This window comes from Dendrobates tinctorius, unplaced genomic scaffold, assembly GCF_039654945.1.
Source record: "Dendrobates tinctorius isolate UK_male_01 unplaced genomic scaffold, ASM3965494v1 ptg000097l, whole genome shotgun sequence".
Lineage (NCBI taxonomy): Eukaryota > Metazoa > Chordata > Amphibia > Anura > Dendrobatidae > Dendrobates > Dendrobates tinctorius.
This window is the reverse complement of record NW_027361765.1, coordinates 17,779,924-17,803,412: the sequence shown is the minus strand read 5'-3', so window position 1 is coordinate 17,803,412 and position 23,489 is coordinate 17,779,924. Positions and strand designations below refer to the sequence as shown.

The 23,489-nt window shown below is 44.0% G+C and overlaps 1 protein-coding gene across 2 annotated transcripts in view; it reads right to left on the bottom strand.

Moving 5' to 3' along the window:
* LRRC49 (leucine rich repeat containing 49) overlaps positions 1-23,489 on the bottom strand; it is a 303,332-nt gene that overhangs the window by 198,159 nt on the left and 81,684 nt on the right. For both annotated transcript variants that reach the window (XM_073586941.1, XM_073586940.1), the window contains exon 10: positions 13,114-13,261. In XM_073586941.1, coding sequence (XP_073443042.1) covers positions 13,114-13,261 — 148 coding nt within the window. The remainder of the gene's footprint in view (positions 1-13,113; positions 13,262-23,489) is intronic.

Sequence of the window (23,489 nt, the reverse complement as noted above, 5' to 3'; positions counted from 1 at the left end):
AAAAAAAAAGTGATTGACTCCCTCCATACAGTTGTGGCCAAAAGTATTGACACCCCTGCAATTCTGTCAGATAATACTCAGTTTCTTCCTAAAATGATTGCAAACACAAATTCTTTGGTATTATTATCTTCATTTAATTTGTCTTAAATGAAAAAACACAAAAAAGAGAATGAAGCAAAAAGCAAAACATTGATCATTTCACACAAAACTCCAAAAATGGGCCAGACAAAAGTATTGACACCCTCAGCCTAATACTTGGTTGCACAACCTTTAGCCAAAATAACTGCGACCAACCGCTTCTGGTAACCATCAATGAGTTTCTAACAATGCTCTGCTGGAATTTTAGACCATTCTTCTTTGGCAAACTGCTCCAGGTCCCTGATATTTGAAGGGTGCCTTCGTCCAAACTGCCATTTTTAGATCTCTCCACAGGTGTTCTATGGGATTCAGGTCTGGACTCATTGCTGGCCACCTTAGAAGTCTCCAGTGCTTTCTCTCGAACCATTTTCTAGTGCTTTTTGAAGTGTGTTTTGGGTCATTGTCCTGCTGGAAGACCCATGACCTCTGAGGGAGACCCAGCTTTCTCACACTGGGCCCTACATTAAGCTGCAAAATTTGTTGGTAGTCTTCAGACTTCATAATGCCATGCACACGGTCAAGCAGTCCAGTGCCAGAGGCAGCAAAGCAACCCCAAAACATCAGGGAACCTCTGCCATGTTTGACTGTAGGGACAGTGTTCTTTTCTTTGAATGCCTCTTTTTTTCTCCTGTAAACTCTATGTTGATGCCTTTGCCCAAAAAGCTCTACTTTTGTCTCAGCTGACCAGAGAACATTCTTCCAAAACATTTTAGACTTTTTCAGGTAAGTTTTGGCAAACTCCAGCCTGGCTTTTTTATGTCTCGGGGTAAGAAGTGGGGTCTTCCTGGGTCTCCTACCATACAGTCCCTTTTCATTCAGACGCCGACGGATAGTACGGGTTGACACTGTGGTACCCTCGGACTGCAGGGCAGCTTGAACTTGTTTGGATGTTAGTCGAGGTTCTTTATCCAACATCCACACAATCTTGCGTTGAAATCTCTTGTCAATTTTTCTTTTCCGTCCACATCTAGGGAGGTTAGCCACAGTGCCATGGGCTTTAAACTTCTTGATGACACTGCGCACGGTAGACACAGGAACATTCAGGTCTTTGGAGATGGACTTGTAGCCTTGAGATTGCTCATGCTTCCTCACAATTTGGTTTCTCAAGTCCTCAGTCAGTTCTTTGGTCTTCTTTCTTTTCTCCATGCTCAATGTGGTACACACAAGGACACAGGACAGAGGTTGAGTCAATGTTAATCCATGTCAACTGGCTGCAAGTGTGATTTAGTTATTGCCAACACCTGTTAGGTGCCACAGGTAAGTTACAGGTGCTGTTAATTACACAAATTAGAGAAGCATCACGTGATTTTTCGAACAGTGCCAATACTTTTGTCCACCCTCTTTTTTATGTTTGGTGTGGAATTATATCCAATTTGGCTTTAGGACAATTCTTTTTGTGTTTTTTCATTTAAGACAAATTAAATGAAGATAATAATACCAAAGAATTTGTGTTTGCAATCATTTTCAGGAAGAAACTGAGTATTATCTGACAGAATTGCAGGGGTGTCAATACTTTTGGCCACATCTGTATAACCTGATTGGGTGCACGGACAAGGGATCACTCAAAACAGCCATCCCATTTGTAGGGGTTACCCAGGACTCTTAATATTTTTGCATATGGGGCCAATAGCTAACAGGCAGGTAGCTGCCAACTACCTGCCTGTTCTGCACAGTGACCTTCTCTGCTGTCGATTCCCCTGCTTAATTTCACCCCTTGTCAACAGAGGAGCAACTTCTCTTCCAGACTGCTGTCATCATTGTGTCACTGCAGACATATTGTTGATTCACAGCCGGCTCCCCACACCTTGACAGCTGGCTCTTCGCTCTCTATCTGCAAGACATCGGCAGAGACGCCCCATCAACAAAACACAGCGAAGAGAAGGAACTGCTCTGTCAATGTGACATCAGCAGAAGTCACCAGAATCGCCGGCAGGAGCGGTTCCAGGCAGAACACACAGGTGGGTGGTTAGTCTGCTGGTTCTTGGCCCCATACACAAAAATATTAAAAGTCTCAAATAACCCCTTTAAGGACTACTAAATTAAAATGACATTGTTCCTTAACTCCTTGAGGTTAAAACCAGTTTTCACCTTCCTGACCAGGTCCAACTGTTTTCATATCTGATGTGTGCCCAATCACGGTGATTCATAGAAGTTTTTTTTTCGTGACACATTGTACTTTATATTCGTGATAAATTTAGGGTCATATGATTTGCGTTTTATTTATGAAAATATTGGAAATTTGGCAAAATTGTAAAAAACTAGAAATTTTCTAACTTTGAATAATTAACACCATACTTGCCATTATTTTTTAAACATTTTTTTTTTCATTAACGTGTTAGAAGGGTTAAAATTTAAGCAGCAATCATTCGGGTTTTTTTAAACAAAATTTACAAAACTAATTTTTGTAGCAACCACTTCAACTTTTGAAGTAAACTTGGAGGCTTATATGTCAGAAAACCACCAAGCAAGATCCCATTTAAAAATTGCACCCTTTAAAAGTATTCCAAATTGCATTCAGGAAGTTTGTTAACCCCTTCTGTGCTTCCAAGAAAATGAACGCAAAATGGAATGAGACAATTTTTTTCTGTTAAAACATTACTTTAGCCCCAATTTTTCATTTTCTCAGGTGCAATAAGGAAAAATGGACCCCAAAATTTGTTGTGCAGTTTCTCCTCTGTAAGTTGATACCCCACATAAAATTAGAAGTTTTAGTTTGTGTACGCGGCAGGGCTCGGAAAGGAAAGAGCGCCATTTGACTTTTGAAACTGCATTTTGTCGAGATCAGATTGCGCACACCATGCTGCATTTGAGAAGCCCATGAAGTGCCAAAACGGGAGAAAAAATATGTTCGAGCCCCCACGACTGCATGTCTCACAGCTGTTCGACCTCCGCAACACATGCAGGGATTACCTGTTTGTTAGACACTCGGTTAGCATACGAGCATGCTCGGATAACAGCTTATCAGGGCACGTTTGCTCATCACTAATAGTCATCTATCTATGCCATAATATGCAGCATATTATACAGAGACAAGTAAAAGTTTGGCATCCTAATCAAAATTACTGTTATTTTGAACAGTACAGCGAGATGAAGATGAAATGATCTCTAAAAGGCCTAAAGTTAAAGATGACACATTTCCTTTGTATTTTAGGCAAAAAAATATATATTTGCAATTTTTTTCATTTAAAGGGAATCTGTCACCTACTTTTGGCGGGCTATTTAAATGAGGTCGGTCCGGTCCGATGGGCGGTGTTTCCGATCTTTGCCACCTCCCCATCCTTGGCTGCCGTCCGCAGTTTTTTCATGAATAGGTGTCCGCTATTTTTTGCGCGTGCGCTAAGCATTCTTGGCTCGCGCACGCGCAGTATGCTTTGCCCAACTGCGGGCAAAGCCGAAAAGCCTGACTGCGCATGCGCCGGTTAACTAAGCACCGGAAGTATTTTGCTGTGTTCCAGGGCCTAGTTAACCGACACATGCGCAGTCAGGCTTTTCGGCTTTGCCCGCAGTTGGGCAAAGCATACTGCGTGGGCGCGAGCCAAGAATGCTTAGTGTACACGCGAAAAATGACGGACACCTACACCTATTCATGAAAAAACTGCGGACGGCGGTCAAGGATGGGGAGGCGGCAAAGATCGGAAACACCGCCCATCGGACCGACCTCATTTAAATAGCCCGCCAAAAGTAGGTGACAGATTCCCTATAAAAAATTACAAACAAGAAAATGGTCTAATGCTAAAGTTTGGGCGCCCAGCATGGTTAGTACCTAGTAGGACCATCTTTTTCAAGTATCTCAGCTTGTAAACACTTTTTGCAGCCAGCCAAGAGTCTTTCAATTCTTGTTTGAGGGATTTTCATCCATTCTTCCTTGGAAAATTCTTCCAGTTCTGTGAGATTCCTGGGTCTTCTTGTGTGCACTGCTATTTTGAGGTCTAGCCACATATTTTCAATGATGTTCAGATCAGAGGACTGTGAGGGCCATTGTAAAACCTTCAGCTTGCACCTTTTGAGGTAGTCTATTGTCAGTGGCGTAACAACAAAGCTATGGGCCCCGGTGCGAACTTTCAAATGGGGCCCCCCATGCCAAAATACACATACATCTCCGCTCTGTACACCTTGTACACGCACATCTCCGCTCCGTACACCTCGTACACGCACATCTCCGCTCCGTACACGCACATATCCGCTCCATACACCTCGTACACGCGCATCTCCGTCCCGTACACACACTTCTCCTTTCCATACACTTCGTACACACACGGCTCTGCTACATCAACCCTGTAAACCCCTCCTGACCCCACACATAAACTTACCCTCATCCAGCACCATGACATCCAGCATGTGACCATGTGGCATGTGTCACTGATCATGTGACCACTAACTCCTCCCCTTCTGTGACCTCATCACAAGTCCTGTGCGTACAGAACAGCCATCGTGCACTCCTGAACGCGCGTCTTCCACCTTCTAAGCCTGCCTCAGGGACTGAGCGTGCTCCTGAATGCGCGCCTTCACCTTCTAGCCTGCCTCAGGGACTGAGCGCGCTCCTGAATGCACACCTTCGCCGCCCTAATGAACCAATCAGCATCAGGCCAATTGCAGCCTGGCAGCCAATCAAAGCATGGAGCTGCACAGCCAATGAGCGGCTGCAGCTCCCAGAGACTGCCACTCCCCTGACACGCCCACTACACAGATCACCTTCGAAGTGCAAACTCGCGAGCGGGCCCCTAAGCACTCCGGGCCCCGTTGCAGCTGCAACCGCGGTAGTTACACCCCTGTCTATTGTGGATTTTTTATGTGTATTTAGGATCATTATCCATTTGTAGAAGTCATCCTCTTAGAGCCTTCTCCTACTTTGTGGGCCTCCTCCATTTTTAGACTTCTAGGCAGCCAATTATAAAATAAAAACACTCACCTCCGGACCATCAGAGCTATACATTACCTCCAACTTCGCATAACTGACCATCATCCGCAGAACCATCTCCAGTCTAGTCCTAAGGGTTTGTGCACATGCCTGAAAAAGTGCACAGCACAGTCAAAACTACCATGCTGTGCACATGTCCCGCCTAATGTCATGTTTTTTAACCGCTTCAGGGTTCGGAAGGAAGTGACATAAGAAGCTGCCCGCTATCAAGTATATTTGAATAAAAGATGCCTTCGGCAAAAACAAAAGCTACACGGCTAGCGAAGCCACTTTAGAAAATTATAGCTTGGGAAAACTCATGTAGTGACATCTAAAAGCCTTACAAATCAAAACCTAGCGTAGTACCGCTTCTCTCCACAAGGGGTCACTATTCACACATCACTACTCACACATTACTTATTGTCTAGTCCTGGCACCTCCAACTCCCCATCATCCTCTCACCCCCCCAAAATGTTACCACTGCCCCCCCACATCTGTTTTATGACACTCTAAAATAGCACAACAGCATTCATATGACAGAGGCAGGAGTAGAAACAGATTCTTTTAACCTCTGTCTGCATACAAACGCAGAATCGCATTAGGGAAGTATGGCTGTTTTTTTCGTGATTTTTTTTTAATTTGATGACTTTCAGTGAATTGCTTTTTTATTCTTAAAGGGAAGGCGCCGTGATTTTTATTTTTGTATTATAAATTACTGATCATATAAATACTTTTTTATACAAAATTAAATGCACTGGTTTAACATTTTTTTCTGCAGTCACTGGGGGCTGCCACTTTTGTTGGGGTGTAAGTGTCTGACCATGACCTTTACACACCTCAAATACTGCAGCAGCCCCTAGGTGTAAGAGATGGAGTGGGGGCCAAACACTACACTAATGATCCCATAGAAGTGGACAGACTGATGTCACATTGCACTACTGCTCCCATAGCACTGGGCAGAGCGGGGTCACACATTACACTACTGCTCCCATGGAAGTGGGCAGAGCAGGGTCACACATTACACTAAAGCTCCCATGGAAGTGAGCAGAGCAGGGTCACACATTACACTAAAGCTCCCATGGAAGTGGGCAGAGCAGGGTCACACATTACACTAAAGCTCCCATGGAAGTGGGCAGAGCGGGGTCACACATTACACTAAAGCTCCCATGGAAGTGGGCAGAGCGGGGTCACACATTACACTAATGCTCCCATGGAAGTGGGCAGAGCGGGGTCACATTACACTAATGCTCCCATGGAAGTGGGCAGAGCGGGGCCACATTACACTAATGCTCCCATGGAAGTGGGCAGAGCAGGATCACACATTACACTAATGCTCCCATGAAAGTGGACAGAGCAGGGTCACACATTACACTAAAGCTCCCATGGAAGTGGGCAGAGCGGGGTCACACATTACACTAATGCTCCTATGTAAGTGGACAGTGTTATGATTGGGTCACCGAGGAGGAAAACAAAACCAAGCTAAGTCACAGAAAACCAGAGAGGTTGGTAACTACGCGGATTGCAGACCCCTGATCCTAACCACACAACTAACAGCAGCCATGGAGCGTTCATACGATGATTCTAGATGCCGGAGGACTAAATGAGCCTAAAGCAAGAAAAGGGGAAATCTAAACTGCCCCAGAGCAGACCCCAAAGGAATAGACAGCCCCCACACATGTATTGACGGTGAAACAAGATGAAAGCACAAACACAGGTAGGAAAATAGGCTGAGCAAACGATGGGGCCCACACTAACTAGAAAGGACAGGAAAGGAAAGATACTGTCTGCAATCACGCCAAAAAAACCCTGCAAAAAAATGTCCAACACTTCTGATAGCAAAAAAACCCTGAAGCCACTTTATCAGCACTCTGGCATATTCTGAGAACAGAGCAAAAAGAGGCCAATCTAGACTCCAGATGTCCAATCGTCGTCCTCATTATCAGGTGGCAGGTCTCTGTTAATTAGATCAGCTTCATTAACTCCTGCCACCACCAAAGGGAGCCCGGAAAGAGAACTCACGACTCTTCTGTCAGCACAAACAGTTCCCTCACCAGAAACCAGAGGCAGACCAGAAAATGAGTTCACAACAGGACAGAGTGGAAACACACATTACACTAATGCTCCCATAGAAGTGGACAGAGTGGGGTCACACATTACACTAATGCTCCCATAGAAGTGGACTGAACGGGAACACACATTACACTACTGCCCTCATAGAAGTTGATAGAACAGTGTCACACATTGCATTATGGCTCCCATAGAAGAGAACGGAGTGTGGGGTCACACATTACACTAATGTTTCCATAGAAGTGGACAGACTGGTGTCACATTACACTTCTGCTTCCATAGAAGTGGACAGAGCAGTGTCACACATTGCATTACGGCTCCCATAGAAGAGGATGAAGCGGAGGAGGGGGCACACATTACACTAATGTTCACATAGACATGGATTCAAAGGGGGGGGGTCACACATTACACTAATGGTTCCATAGAAGTGGACGGAGCAGGGTCACACATTATACCACTGCTCCCCTAGAAGTGGAAGGAGCAGGGATCACACATTACACCACTGATCCCATAGAAGTGGACAGACAGATGTTATACATTACACCACTGCGCCCATAGAAGTAGATGAAATTGAGTCAGTCATTACATCACTGATCCCATGCAAGTGGATGGAGCGGAGGTCACACATTACACCTCTGCCCATAGAAGTGGACAGAACTATTGCTCCCATAATAGTGGACAGAGCGGGTGTTACACTTTACGCTACTGCTTCAATAAAAGTGGACAAAGCAGTGTAAAACATCACATTACTGCTCCCATAGAGGTGGGTGGAGCAGGGGAGGTCACATATTACACCACTGCTCCCATAGAAGTGGACGGAGCGGGGTCACACATTACACTACTGCTCCCATGAAAGTGGAAGGAGCAGGGAGCGGGTCACACATTACACCACAGCTTTCATAAAAGTGCATGGAGCGGGGGTCACACATTACTCCATTGAACCTATAGAAATAGATGGAGCGTGGGTCAAACATTACACCACTGATCCCATAGAAATTGATAGACAGGGTTCATTCACACTTTACAGTACTGCTCCCATAGATGTAAATGGAGTGGGGTCATTGGTATCGCCACGTCCGAAACAGCCTGATCTATAAAACTGGCATATTTATTTTGCATGGCGAATGCCGTAAAAAAAAAAATAAAAAAACACCAAAAATGTCACTTTTGATCATACCGACACAAAAAAAATTAATAAAAAGCGATCAAAAAATTATATGTAAAACAAAATGGGTATAAAAACCAGTAAATTGTCCCGCAAAAAAAACAAAACTCTAATATGGCTCATTTGGGAAAAAAATTAAAAAGTTACAGCTCTCAGAATTGTGATGCAAAAACAAATTCATTTTTTTTAAAAAAGCGATATAAACCTGATATCGCTGTAATCGTACTGACCCAACAAACAAATCTGTCTTCTCACTTTTACCGCACGGTGAATGGTACAAAAAAATAGATAAAAGCAATTACTGAATTGCTATTTTTGGTTCATTCTGTACCTGAATAAAAAGCTATCAAAAAAACATTATGTGCTTCAAAAAGGTACCAAAAAAAAATCTCTAACTCGTCATGCAAAAAACAAGCCCTCTGAATATGGTAATGAAATAACTTTTTTTTATATATAAAAAAAAAAAAAAACATTTTTACTGTGCGATAGCAGCAAAACATAAAAAATATATATCAATCTGCCATCGCTGTAATTGCACTGACCAGAATAAAGCCGTCACTTATACCATATGGTGAACTGAGCAAAAATAAAATAAGAACTATTCTTATACAGATGTCTATATGTTCTTTCCACCTCCCAAAAATTAGGCTCGGGTCTAATTTATCCTGCACTCTCCGCTGAGCGCCTATCAGAGTTTCAATGTAAATCCCAAAACCGCGATTCAGACAAAACCCCAGATGGAACAACTCACTTATGAGGCAGATGGAGTCACTGTGTAGACTCAGTCTGTTCTCTGTTTTGGTGGTGTCCCATAATTTTAGTAGTCTTTTAGCGCACAAATGTGGACTACAACAGTTTTGTGAAGGCCTAAAAACATGGAAATCACTGGAACAAAAGCCAAGTGGACTCCAAAGTGTCTCTATCTGCCTTATTATGGTTAGTGCTTCCGTCGAGGGTCTGAATCACAAAACAAGCCCCAACTCATGTCCAACATGTGTCGCTGTAAATATAGGGGGCTTCTATGTTACAGGTAAAAAAAAAATCTCTGGAAAAAAGACATATCTCCAACACCCCCTGAAATAAAATCTAGTGAATTCTCCGCTCCCAAATTCAAATGCTCCCCTCCTTCTGAGACCCACTGTGCCTAAACTGCAGTAAGCAGCCACATGTTTGGCGTGACTGTAGTGGGGAGAGCTCAATTAATTTACGAGATGCATTTCGCCAGAAGCACAAGGAGGACACAATGTCTTGGGGCACTACCATATATGGGAGCACTACACTGTATGGGAGCACAATGTATGGGCACTAAACTGGCATATTTCCAATTCTCCAGAATACAGAACTGCGTGGATGCTACAAAATAGTCATTGTAATACAACAAGAAAACACAAAATGACAAATTTGCAAAATACTCTGCAGTAAAAAATATGGCAGTAATCAGCAAGTGCTGGATAACAAATACAGGGTATTTAGTTGATACGTTTTTTGCAAAAAATATATGCCAAGCTGCTCCACCACATCACGGTAACCCTTCACGGAGCAGTCCCTATCTAATGTATTTAAAACCTGAACATGTGAACAGTGTCTAAATGAACAGGATACAGACAGGCGCCTCCTAGTATATGGGCTTGTGGTTTATGGCAGCTCATTTAAAATAGTCATTGTAGCATGAATTAATCGAGAGGTGCAATTTTGACAATGGGGTAACTTTTGGTGTGGTTTTTTTGCTGTTCTGGCACCTTAGAGGCTCTGCAAATGTCACCCGCAAACTATTCTAGAAAAATCTGTGTTCTAAAAGCCAAATAGTGCTCCTGCCCTCTCAGCCCTGACGTGTGGCCTAACAGTAGTTTCCGATTACATATAGGGCAGCACTGCGTTCAGGAGAAATTGTGTTATAAATTGTGAGGTCCACTTTCACCTATTAACCCTTGTGTAACAGACATATTTGCAGCAAATCCAAATATATATTTTTACAACTAAAATGTCATATTTCCACATCTCAAGGTTTCTAAAATTCTGTGAGGCACTTATGGGTTCAAACTACTCACAACACCCATAGATGAATTCCCTAGGCAGTGAAGTTTCCAATATAAGGTTACTGGTGGGGGTTTCTGCTGTGTTGGCACCTCAGGGGCTCAGCTAATGGATCCCACAATCTACTCAAACGGAATCTGTGTTCTAAAAGCCAAGTAGCATTCCTTCCTATCCGATCCTGGCCGTGTGCTCAAACAGTAGTTCACAATCACATACCGGGTACTGCCACATTCGGGAGAAATTCCATAACAAACTATGGGGACCATTTTCTCCTATTACACCTTGTGGAAATTATAAATTTGGTGCTAAAACAGTATTTTAGAGGAAAAAATGTATTTTTTTGTCTTCATATCCAAATGCTATTACCATATATACTCGAGTATACGCCAACCCGAGTATAAGCCGAGGCACCTAATTTTGCCACGGAAAACTGGGTAAAATTATTGACTCGAGTATAAGCCGGATATGCATTGTACCTTCATCCCTGTCCTAGTATGTGTGGCTCCCCCGTCGCTGTCCTGCTATGCGTGGCTCCCCCCGTCCTGTCGTTGTATGCATGACTCCCCTAGGCCCGTAGTTGTATACATGGCTCCCCTAGGCCCGTAGTTGTATGCATGGCTCCCCTAGGCCCGTAGTTGTATGCATGGCTCCCCTAGGCCCGTAGTTGTATGCATGGCTCCCCTAGGACTGTAGTTGTATGCATTGCTCCCCCTGTCCTGTGTTGTATGCATGGCTTCCCCAGTCCCGTGTTGTATGCATGGGTTCTCCGGTCCCGTACTTGTATGCATGGCTCACCCCCTCCTTTCCTGGTATGCATGCTTCAAAAAAAAAAAAAAAAAAAAAAAAAAAAACATCCTACTCACCCTCCTCCAGCATGCCATCGCAGGCACAGCACCTCGTTCTGGCTTTCAGCAGCGCTTCCTGTGCTGAGCGATCACGTGGTACTGCTCACTAAGGTAATGAATATGCGCTCCACGGGAACAACGGCGATGCAGCGATAGTGACAGCGCGAAGAGGGTAATAATAATAATAACCTTTATTTTTATATAGCGCTAACATATTCCGCAGCGCTTTACAGTTTGCACACATTATCATCACTGTCCCCGATGGGGCTCACAATCTAAATTCCCTATCAGTATGTCTTTGGAGAGACTAAGTATCAGTCTTCTGGAAGACAGTGGCTGCAGCTGTCACTGCTATAAGAGAAATGAATATTCATTTCTCTTAAGCAGCAGCATAGTTACAACCGCAGCTGCTGGCTCCTGCAAATGCTCCGCCGCTCACCCTCTGGCTTTCTGGACAATGACTCGTGTTTAAGCCGAGGGAGGCGTTTACAGCACAAAAAATGTGCTGAAAATCTCGGCTTAGGCTGGTTTCACACTTGCGTTGTTTCGCGCTGCGCTTTTGCGCATGCGTTTTTTTTCCTATACTTAACATGGGTGCACATAGTCATGCGTTTGTATGCGCATGTGCTTTTTGTAGTGTGCGCCTGGGAGCACAAAATGCATCCTGTTGCATTTTTTGTGCGCCCGACCTGTCTCAAATAAACACATACGCACGCAATGCGCACAAAATTCACCCAAAAAACACATTATAGTCTACGGGTGCGCTGACGTCCTCACGTCAGCGCAAAAAAAAAACGCATGCGTTTTTTGTAAAAACCATGCACAAAAAAAACAAGAAAAAGCATAAAAAATGCATGATGCGTTTTTTTATGCGCGTTTGCACTGCGCACGCAGCGCAGCACAAAAAAACGCAAGTGGGAAAGTAGCCTTATACACGAGTATATAAGGTAAGTTTTTTCAATCACATCTAGGTTAAAAATGCTCAGTACACCCCTAAATTAATTCCTTGCGTGGTCTAGTTTTAAAAACGGGGTCAATTGTTGGGGTTTCTGCTGTTTTGGAATGTCAGCTGCTCTGCAAGTGTGACATGGCATTCACAATCTATTCTAGACAAATTTAGGCTCCAAAAATCAAATAGCGCGCTTTCATTTCCGAGCCCTGCTACATGCCCAAACAGCAGTATGTGACCACGTATGAGGCATCATGGTGTGCGGAAGAAATTGGGGCTAAAGCAACATTTTACAGTAAAAATTACAATTTTTTTTTCTTTCATTCGACTTTGCATTAAGGTAATTCATGTGTAGTAGCTGAAGGGTTAAACAATTTTCTGACTACAGTTTTGAAGTATTTCAGAGGGCGTTTTTTAAAATATCTCCACTTTTGCGGACTTTCCAATATATAAGCCCCTCAACGTCTATTTAAATTTGACTAGGTACCTGAAGACACAGGTTTTGTAAGTTTCTAGAAAAATAATGAGAAATTGCTACTAAACTTTTAACCCTTCTAACATCCTAGCGAAATAAAATGATACTTGATGTAAGTGATGCAGGTGTAAAGTAGATATATGGCAAATGTTATTTATTAATTATTTTGTACAGCAAGACTAAATGGTTTAAGGATATAAAGATTGAAATATGAAATTGAGAATTTTTCAATTTTTTTTGCCAAAATTCTGATATTTTCACAAATAAACACAAAAAATTGACCCAAATTTAGCACCAACAAAAAGTACAATGTGTCACAAGAATCGCTAGGATACATTGAAGCGTTCCAGAGTTATTACCACATGAAGTGACACTGGCCAGATATAAAAAATTTGGCCTGGTCATTAAGGTGAAAGTGGCTTGGTCACTAAGGGATCAAGATGGCTGAATCTGCTGTTTGCACACATATAGCGGGACACAGTTAATATCGGCAGTCAGCAGCTTCCTGATACAATGCCACCTGGCTTTCACGTTTGCCCTTACCGTGATTCTCTTCATATCCAGCTGTCGCAGCTGCAGCATATGTCCCAGAATGGTTTGCCTGTACCATGACTCTTGAGCTATAGGGTTGCCATCAAGTGTGACATCTGACAGCGATGTTGAGTCAGCGAGGCATAGGATGTCATGGAGTCTGTGGAGGAAAATGAGACATTGTTGTGTGAGGTTACCTACAGAAAGATGAGGTTGGACAAAGATTTCACACAGAAACTCCAAGAAGAATCTGGCACTGTGACGTGAGTATAGTGAAAAAAATGACATATTACAGTGGTCCTATAGATATTGTGTATTATACGTGATGGTTTGGTCAGTAAAGACCTTTATCAAACATACACACGTGTGTCAGGCCATAGAGTGTGGGAGAAGATATAAAAAAAGGCAGCTCTGTGTGTGTGGAGCGCTCCATGCCCCAGCGACGGACGTCGCCCATACACACAGCGCTGCCTTTTGCAATTTATTACCATCTTTTCAGTTAGCCATTAAAAGGTATCATCAACCACTGAGGACTCATTCTAAATATTCTTCTATCTACTGGCTAACACGGTACAAAGATATATATCTTTCCAGTAGCCATTACACAGGACATACCAAGGGCACATTTATAACATTTCAGCACAGGAGTAAAAATGAAACTTTATCTTCACCCGCCTCTGCTCCCCATCTATCCTCACAACCTCACCTCTCCCACTATCTGACCACCATCTCATCCCTATCCTTATCACCTTCACCCCATATCAGCAACTAGTGCACCCTCACAGAAACTTCGCACCCCTAGACATTCACACACTGTCAGACTCTATTCCACCGCTGTCCTCCATATATTCACTCCACGACACAGACAGTGCCATAGTTTTCTACAACACTACACTGGCATGGCATCAGCTACTGACTCGGCCACCCCTCTCGAGCATGGAAAACTGCAATGAATCAATAGACAACCCTGGCACAAACACCTCACTAAAAAGCTTTTGCAAGTGTCCAGGGCGCTGAAAAAAACGCACTAGAGTTTCACCGCACCACACTTCACAGCATTTAGACAAGAAACTTTTACATTCAAGTTGGGCCTCACCTCTGCTAAAGTGGACTACTTCATAAACCTCGTATCCTCCTTATCCAACATGCCCAAACAATTATTCAACACTTCACTCCCTCCTCTGCCCACCACTATCCCTTTTCTGCCCTCCCTCATCTCTGAGAAAAAGGAATCGCAAAAACACAGAAGACTCTATATCCACATAAATTCGTAAGGCTATGAGGATAAATGATGTGTAAAAAGTAATATGTTCATTTATTTTGGATTGCGATACCGAAAGACTAATCGGTAACAAATTAAATAAAAAAAATCACCAAAAAAGAAACGATAATAAAGTCAAATGGGACAAGTCATTACGATAAAATAGAAAATACATTTTATCTATCAATTAATAAAGGAAGGGTGCGGAGGAGAAACAAACGAGGAGAAGGGCATATATCACGAGTGTAGTTGATAAAATGACATGTGCCAAAAGGTATAAAAAGACGCAATATTTAGTTGAACCACCAGTATGAACTAAATACAGTCATCATCAGAAATAATGTGACAAAATTACTGGCAAAGTACTGGAGGGGAGACATGCATCACTGAGGTTATTAGCCTCAGTGCTATGAACCTAGAAAAATGCTCCAGCACACTTAATGCTGAGAGGTGTTAAATCAGCCATGTTAAGTGCTAGGGTTAGCGAGAGTGGAAGGCTGTTCACCATATCTACACCCAATGGTATGGTTGAGGAGGTAAATAGTCAGCCATATGAATCATTGACTGTTCGGTGTGCCTGGAGATGCAAGCTCCAAAGCGGTGTTTATATGAAAGAAAGCTAAAACTTGTTGTTTACCCTGAGTGGGCGGATTCTAGCAGACACATGGACTGTGCTATATGTTATCTTTTGTTTTACTGAGATGCCAGAAAGGCCATGTTTATTTTGCTGAACCGTGCACTGATCTATGCAGTACCTTTTAAATAAACCAGTGGAAGAAGAGAAGCGTTCCTGTGCCTGCCTCTGTGAGCAGCCGAGTGAACTAATCTATCACCACGGTGTATCACTAAAGGACAGCTTACTAATCTTCTCTCCAAATCGCATCTCACCACTTGTGCACTTGATCCCATCTAATCTCACATCCTCCCCAACCTCATCCTGGCCCTAAACCATCTCTTGAAATTATCATTAGCTTCTGATACCTTCCCTTCTGCTTTCAAACATGCCACGATCACACCTATCCTGAAGAAACCACCACTCGACCTGACCTCTACGTCCAGCTATAATTCCATATTGCTGCTACCGTTTGCCTCCAAACTCCTTAATAGCATGTCCATGATGAACTTTCCTTTGACATTTCATCTAACTGACTTTTTGACAACCTACAATCTGGCTTCTATCCCAACCACTCCACCAAAACTGCCTTAATTAAAATTACTAACAACTTACTGTCAAAGCTAACAGGCAATTCTCTATGCCTCCTTCTAGATCTGCCTTCAATGCAGTCGACCACTCACTCCTACAACAGCTCCTCTCTTCCATTGCTGAGAAAGACCTTACTCTCTCTGGGACCACCTCATATCTTTCTAACAGCACATTAAGCATCTACCACTCCAATACTACCTCATCACATCCTCTCTCTATTTGTGTCTTAAAGGCTCTGTCCTGGGACTCTTCTCAATCTATACCTTTTGTCTGGGGCAACTCAAAGTCCCATGGCTTCCAGTACCATCTATATGCTGACAACACTCAGATCTTTCTCTCTGGCCCAGACGTCACCTCTCTGATGTCCAGAATTCCAGAGTGTGCCCATCAGACATATCTTCCGTCACCTCTTGATTCCCAAAACTCAATGTGGGCAAAAGAGAATTCATCAGCTTTCCTCCTTCTTTCCTTACCCCTTACTCAATCTATCACAATAAATGACATCACGCTTTCCTTTGGTCCAGAAGTCCGCTGCCTTGGAGTCACCCTCGACTCTGCCCTGTCGTTCAAACTGCACATTCAAGCTCTTGTCACCTCCAACTCAAAAATATTGCCAGAATTCATCCTTTCCTCAACCCTCAATCTACTAAAATGGTAGTCCATGTCCTCAACAACTCCTGCCTCAACTACTGCAAAATCTTCCTCTGTGGCCTCCTCTGCTAACACTCTCACACTTCTCCAGTCCGTCCTTCACTTCAATGCCCAAGACATCGATCTCTCTCTTAGCTACTCCTCTGTTTCTCCCCTCTGCAAATCACTTAATTGGCTCCCAATTTCCCTATACACTCAGTTCAAACTACTAAAATTGACCTAAAAAGCCATCCATAATCTGTCTCCGCCTTATACATCTGAACTAATCTCCCAATATCTTCCAACACATAATCTCCTGCCCTGCCCCCACCCACCATGCTCTTTTCTCCTCTACAATTATACGTACTTCACCCAATTGCCTCCAAAATTTCTCCCGAGTATCCCCCATCCTCTGGAATTCAGTGACACCACTGTTATGAATGAGTCACCGTAGGAGGCAAAAACAGAAATACTAGCTAAGTCCAGAAAACCAGAGAAGTTGGCAGCTATCGGATTGCAGACCCCTAAACCTATCAACAACAACTAGCAGTAGCCATGGGAGGTTCCTACGGTGCCCTAGACCCCTCGATCACAGCCGGAGAACTAAATAGCCTAAAGACAGAAAGGGAAAACTAAACTGCCCCAGAGCAGACCCCAAAGCAATAGGCAGCCCCCAACATATAATGACGGTGAAGCAAGATAAAAAAACACTCACACAGATAGAAAGATAGGCTGAGCAAATGATGGGGCCCAAGCTAACTAAATATGACAGGATAGAAAAGCTGCTGTCTGCAATCCGCCAAAACCCTATAAAAACAAGAGCCAACAGGCTGATAGGGAAAAAAGCCCTGAAGACGCTAGGCTTCAAAAAGACTATATCAGTACTCAGGTATTTTCTGAAGACAGAGCAAAAAAGAATTCAGCTCACCCCAGCAGGGAATGGCAGAAATCCAGAAAAACAAGGCAAAACAAAACCAAAACACAAATGCAAAGAGCAGAGCAGAAAACTTAGCTTTTGAGGAGCAGGAATCAGACTGGTCTCCTAGAATCCCTCAGAGAGATCACCAGCAAGGCAGAAGGGCGTCGGCTGCCTTATATCCAGTCAGCAATCCCAGTCGCCCAGTCATCATCATTCTGCTCAGGTGCTTTGTAATCAACCTCACTACCTTCCTTCGCCAGAAGAGGGCGTTCATCAGACCTCAATGGTGAAGGGGAAAATGAACTCACAACAGTACCTCCCCCTTGAGGAGGGGTCACCGAACCCTCATCCATGCCACCAGGGCGATCAGGGTGAGCCCGATGAAAGGCACGCACCAATCTTTTGGCATGAATATCAGAGGCAAAGACCCAGGAATTATCCTCCTGACCATAACCCTTCCACTTAACCAAATACTGGAGTCTCCGTCTAGCCAGACGGGAATCCAGTATCTTCTCTACCTCATATTCCATGTTACCTTCAACCAATACAGGGTCCGGAGGTGCCACCCCATGAACTACTGGTTCAACAAACCTCTTCAACAATGACTTATGAAACACATTATGGATTTTAAATGTGACAGGAAGAGCCAAACGAAAAGAGACCGGATTAATAATCTCCAAAATCTTGTAAGGTCCAATAAATCTAGGCTTTAACATAGGAGAAGCCACCTTCATAGCGATATTTTTTGATGATAACCAAACCATATCACCAACCTTAAACTGGGGACCAATGGTCCTTTGTCGGTTGGAAAACCGCTGGGCCTTTTCCTGGGAGAGAGATAACTTATCCACCACTTTGTCCCAGATCTGGTGCATTCTCTCCACCACAGTGTCAACACCTGGGCAGGCAGAAGGCTCCACCTGCCCTGAAGAAAATCGAGGATGAAACCCAAAGTTACAAAAAAAAGGTGACATCAAAGTGGCAGAACTAGCTCTATTATTTAAAGCAAATTCAGCCAAGGGCAAAAATGAAACCCAATCATCCTGATAAGCGGAAATAAAACATCTCAAATACGACTCCAAGGGTCTGGTTTGTTCTCTCCGTCTGCCCATTGGTCTGAGGGTGAAAAGCAGAGGAGAAGGACAACTGAATTCCCAGCTTGGAACAGAAAGTCCTCCAAAATCTAGACACAAACTGAACTCCTCTGTCAGACACAATGTTCTCAGGAATCCCTTGCAAGCGAACCACCTGTTGCAAAAACAGGGGCACCAACTCAGAGGAAGATGGTAACTTAGGGAGTGGTACAAGATGAACCATCTTAGAGAAACTATCACAAATCACCCAAATAACAGTCATTCTCTGAGAGACAGGCATATCAGAGATGAAATGCATTGAAATATGGGTCCATGGCCTCCTGGGGACTTGCAAAGGCATCAACAACCCACTAGAGCGAGAACAAGGTTTAGACCGGGAGCAAGTCCCACAGGACTGCACAAAATTCCTGACATCACGAGACAAGGCGGGCCACCAAAAAGACCGACTCACCAGATCTCTAGTACCAAAAATACCTGGATGACCAGCCAATGCAGAGCAATGAACTTCAGACATCACTCTCTTCTTCCACTGGTCAGGAACATACCACTTTCCACTGGGACAACACTCAGATTTGTCCTCCTGGAACTCTTCCAGAGCACGTCTCAAATCGGGCAAGATGGCAGAAAGAACTACCCCTTCGCTTAAGATGGTAGCAGGCTTGGTCACCACAGGAGAATCAGCAAAGAAGCTCCTAGAGAGAGCGTCAGCCTTGACATGCTTAGTGCCAGGAAGAAAAGAGACCACAAAATCAAAACGTGTAAAAAAACAAGGCCCACCTAGCGTGTCTAGGGTTCAAGCGTTTAGCCGACTCTAGGTAAATCAAATTCTTGTGGTCAGTGATGACCACGACTTGATGTTTAGCTCCCTCCAACCAATGTCTCCACTCCTCAAATGCCCATTTCATGGCCAACAGTTCCCGATTCCCTACATCATAGTTACGTTCAGATGGAGAGAACTTTCGGGAAAAGAAAGCACAGGGATTCATTTTAGATGTTACAGGATCCTTTTGGGACAAAACAGCTCCTGCACCAATCTCAGAAGCGTCCACCTCTACCTGGAACGGGAGTGAGACATCAGGTTGCCGCAAAACCGGGGCAGAAGTGAATCTTCGCTTCAGCTCATGAATGGAAGAAACAGCCTCCGGAGACCAATTCAACACATCAGCACCCTTCTTAGTCAGATCAGTCAATGGCTTGGCAATACTAGAAAATTTTGCTATAAGTTTCCGATAAAAATTAGCAAAACCCAAAAACTTCTGGAGGGCCTTCAAAGAAGTGGGCTGAACCCAATCATAAATGGCCTGTACTTTGGCCGGGTCCATTTCAATAGTTGACGGAGACAAAATAAATCCCAAAAATGAAATCCTCTGTACCCCAAAAAGGCATTTCGATCCTTTGACATACAGGGAATTCTCCCTCAAGATCCGGAACACAGTCCGAACATGTTCCACATGAGAATCCCAATCCTTGGAGAAGATCAAAATATCATCCAGATAGATAATCAAAAATGTATCCACAAAGTCTCGGAAAATGTCGTTCGTGAAGCACTGGAAGACAGAAGGGGCATTAGTGAGCCCAAAAGGCATCACCAGGTACTCAAAATGTACCTCCGGAGTATTAAACGCCGTCTTCCATTCATCCCCATGCTTAATGCAGATAAGATTATACGCCCCCCTGAGGTCAAGCTTGGTAAAACAGCAAGCACCTTTAACTCTGGAGAATAGATCCGAAATCAGGGGTAACGGATACTGATATTTAATAGTAATTTTGTTGAGGGCACGATAATCAATACAAGGCCTTAATGAACCATCCATTTTGGCCACGAAAAAAAAACCAGCACCTAAGGGTGAGGAGGATGGTCTAATATGACCCTTCTCCAAAGCCTCCTTAATATAGGATCGCATAGCCTCGTGCTCGGGTACAGATAAATTGAAGAGCCGACCCATGGGAAATTTACACCCCGGGCTCAGTTCAATTGCACAGTCATAACTCCTATGAGGAGGCAAAGACGCAGACTCATTCTCACTAAATACATCATAAAAGTCCGCCAAATAGTCAGGAACATCATGCGACTGAGGAGAGGTGGAAAAAACCGGAGCCTCACTAAGGGCACACCAACAACCCCAACTCACCACAGACACAGATTTCCAATCCAAAACTGGATTATGAATTTGCAACCAGGGAAACCCCAGAACAATGGTATCATGCAAATTATGCAACACCAAAAATCTGCAATTTTCTTGATGGTCTGGGGCGACCCGCATTACCACCTGGGTCCAAAACTGAGGTTTATTTTTCACCAAAGGAGTAGCATCAATCCCCCTCAAAGGGATAGGCGTCCGCAGAGGTGTCATCGGAAATCCACAACATTTAGCAAAATCCAAGTCCATTAGGTTCAGGGCTGCTCCCGAATCCACAAAAGCCTTGGCGGAAAATGTGGACAGGGAGCAGATCAGAGTAATTGCCAGAAGAAACTTAGGTTGAACACCACCCACAGAAAACGTGTGTGCAAAACGTTTCTCTCGTTTAGGACAGACAGAAATAATATGCAAGGCATCTCCACAAAAAAACCCCAGCTTATTACGCCTTCTGAACTCCTGACGTTGCTCCCTGGACAAAACTCTACCACATTGCATAGGTTCAGACACTTGTTCAACAGGTGGCAACACTTCTCGTGCAGTCCTGCGTTAACGTAAACGCCGATCAACCTGAATGGCTAATGACATAGAATCGTCAAGACCAGAGGGAACAGGAAATCCCACCATAGTATCTTTTATGGCTTCTGACAAACCCTTCCGAAAGAGAGCTGCAAAGAAATTATCATTCCAGGTAGTTAGGACCGTCCACTTTCGGAATTTTTGACAGTACAATTCTGCAGAATCTCGACCCTGGCTCAATGCCAACAGGGTCTTTTCAACCTGATCAATAGCATTAGGTTCGTCATACAACAACCCCAAGACTTGAAAAAATGCGTTCACATTAGTTAGAATAGGATCATCTGGTTTCAAAGAAAACGCCCAATCCTGGGGATCGTCACGCAGCAAAGAGATGACAATTTTAACCTGCTGCGCGGAGCTCCCTGACAAGTTAGGCTTCAAGGCAAAAAATAATTTACAATTATTTTTGAAATTGAAAAATTTAGACCGATCCCCAAAAAACACGTCAGGAGTGGGGATCTTTGGTTCAGCAGCATGTGAATGAGCAAGGTAGGCAGAAATTCCTCGCACTTCCGCAGCGAGCTGCTCCACACGATCAGACAATTGCTTTATCTCCATTGAGATAGAAAGATAGGCTGAGCAAATGATGGGGCCCAAGCTAACTAAATAGGACAGGATAGAAAAGCTGCTGTCTGCAATCCGCCAAAACCCTATAAAAACAAGAGCCAACAGGCTGATAGGGAAAAAATCCCTGAAGACGCTAGGCTTCAAAAAGACTATCAGTATTTTCTGAAGACACAGCAAAAAGGAATTCAGCTCACCCCAGCAGGGAATGGCAGAAATCCAGAAAAACAAGGCAAAACAAAACCAAAACACAAATGCAAAAAGCAGAGCAGAAAACTTAGCTTTTGAGGAGCAGGAATCAGACTGGTCTCCTAGAATCCCTCAGAGAGATCACCAGCAAGGCAGAAGGGCGTTGGCTGCCTTATATCCAGTCAGCAATTCCCATCACCCAGTCATCATCATCCAGCTCAGGTGCTTGGTAATCAGCCTCACTACCTTCCTTCACCAGAAGAGGGAGTTCATCAGACCTCAATGGTGAAGGGGAAAATGAACTCACAACACACCACACTCGGAACTTTCAGACAGAACTTGAAAACACATCTCTTCAAGAAAGCTTACAGCCTGCAATAATCCACCTCGACCCCACCGGGGATTCCGCAACCAACCAACCTATTGTCTCCTTCCCCATCACATTGTAGAGTATAAGCGTGCATTCTCCCCTCTGTACCTGTCTGTCATTGTTAGTTTTGTGACTGTAATTTATATTTGAGTTTTGTATGTAACCCTTTCTCATGTCCAGCACCATGGAATCAATGGTGCTCTAAAAGTAAATAGAAAATACACAATAATAAAATAATAATATGCCATGAACTATTAATTACAGTAAAATGTACTTTGTTCGAGGGGCACCCCCTTTCACAGAATTACAGAATTTAACTTTGTAAGTCTTATTTAAGAAAAAATTGTGGGGGGGGGGGGAATATATTTAAAAAAAAATTGTCATGTTCTACTTTAAAAGGTATTTTGTTCAATTTTATACAAAAACAGTCTTCAGTTCACCTGTACATTTAATCTGGATGAGCAACACGAAGATTAAACAGCTTTGGAGGTATCTTTTTAACATATGCAGCCCCATGTCTCCTTCTCTGATGTATATAGCACAGCCCCAAGTCTCCTCCTGTGATGGGCATGATAACATGATATGCAAGAGCTGGCATCAGCGCTGTCTCTGCACATGTGAGAGGTATGTGAATATGCACCTTCATCAGAGCTTTTCACCTCCCCATGTAGAAGGGAGCTGTGCCAGATAATCCTTTTAAGCTTTTGTGCTGATAATATTTAAAGAGGTCATCCTATAAATAACATTTATCGCCCAACTGTGATGACTCCTTGAGTGGCTCCTCTGGGTCGCCATACCAACCCACCCTGGGCATGCTGACCTAGTGAGGACCACCCCGATTACAGGGAGCGTCAGGGGCAGACCCAGGGGGGTAAAGTACCACGACTCCTGGAACCAGGTGGCCGGCTCACAGAAGACGCGAGAGAGCGTGTCTAGCAAGGTGCAGGGGGGGACATGCAGGATACCAGAGTGTGGAAAGCGTGGACACAGGGGTACGCTGGGTATAGGATAGTGCAGGGCGTGTACATGGGAGCATGCTGGGTACAGGATAGTGCAAGGCGTGGACACGGGAGCATGCTGGGTACGGGAGTGCATATGCCATGCATTGACAAGCACGCCCGGGTACGAGGCAAAGCAGAGCGCATGCAGGGAAGAACGCCTGAGTACAAGGAAAGACACAGCATGTGCTGGGAAGCACGCCTGGGTGCAAGGCAGAGTGTGTGCCAAGAAGCAAGACAGAGCACAACGCAGGAGCAGAGCGTGTGCTAAGCAGCACGACCACAGGGCAGGAGCAGAGCGTGTGCTAAGAAGCACGACAGAGCACAGGACAGGAGCAGAGCGTGTGCTAAGAAGCACGAAAGAGCACAGGGCAGGAGCAGAGCGTGTGCTAAGAAGCACGACAGAGCACAGGACAGGAACAGAGCGTGTGCTAAGAAGCAC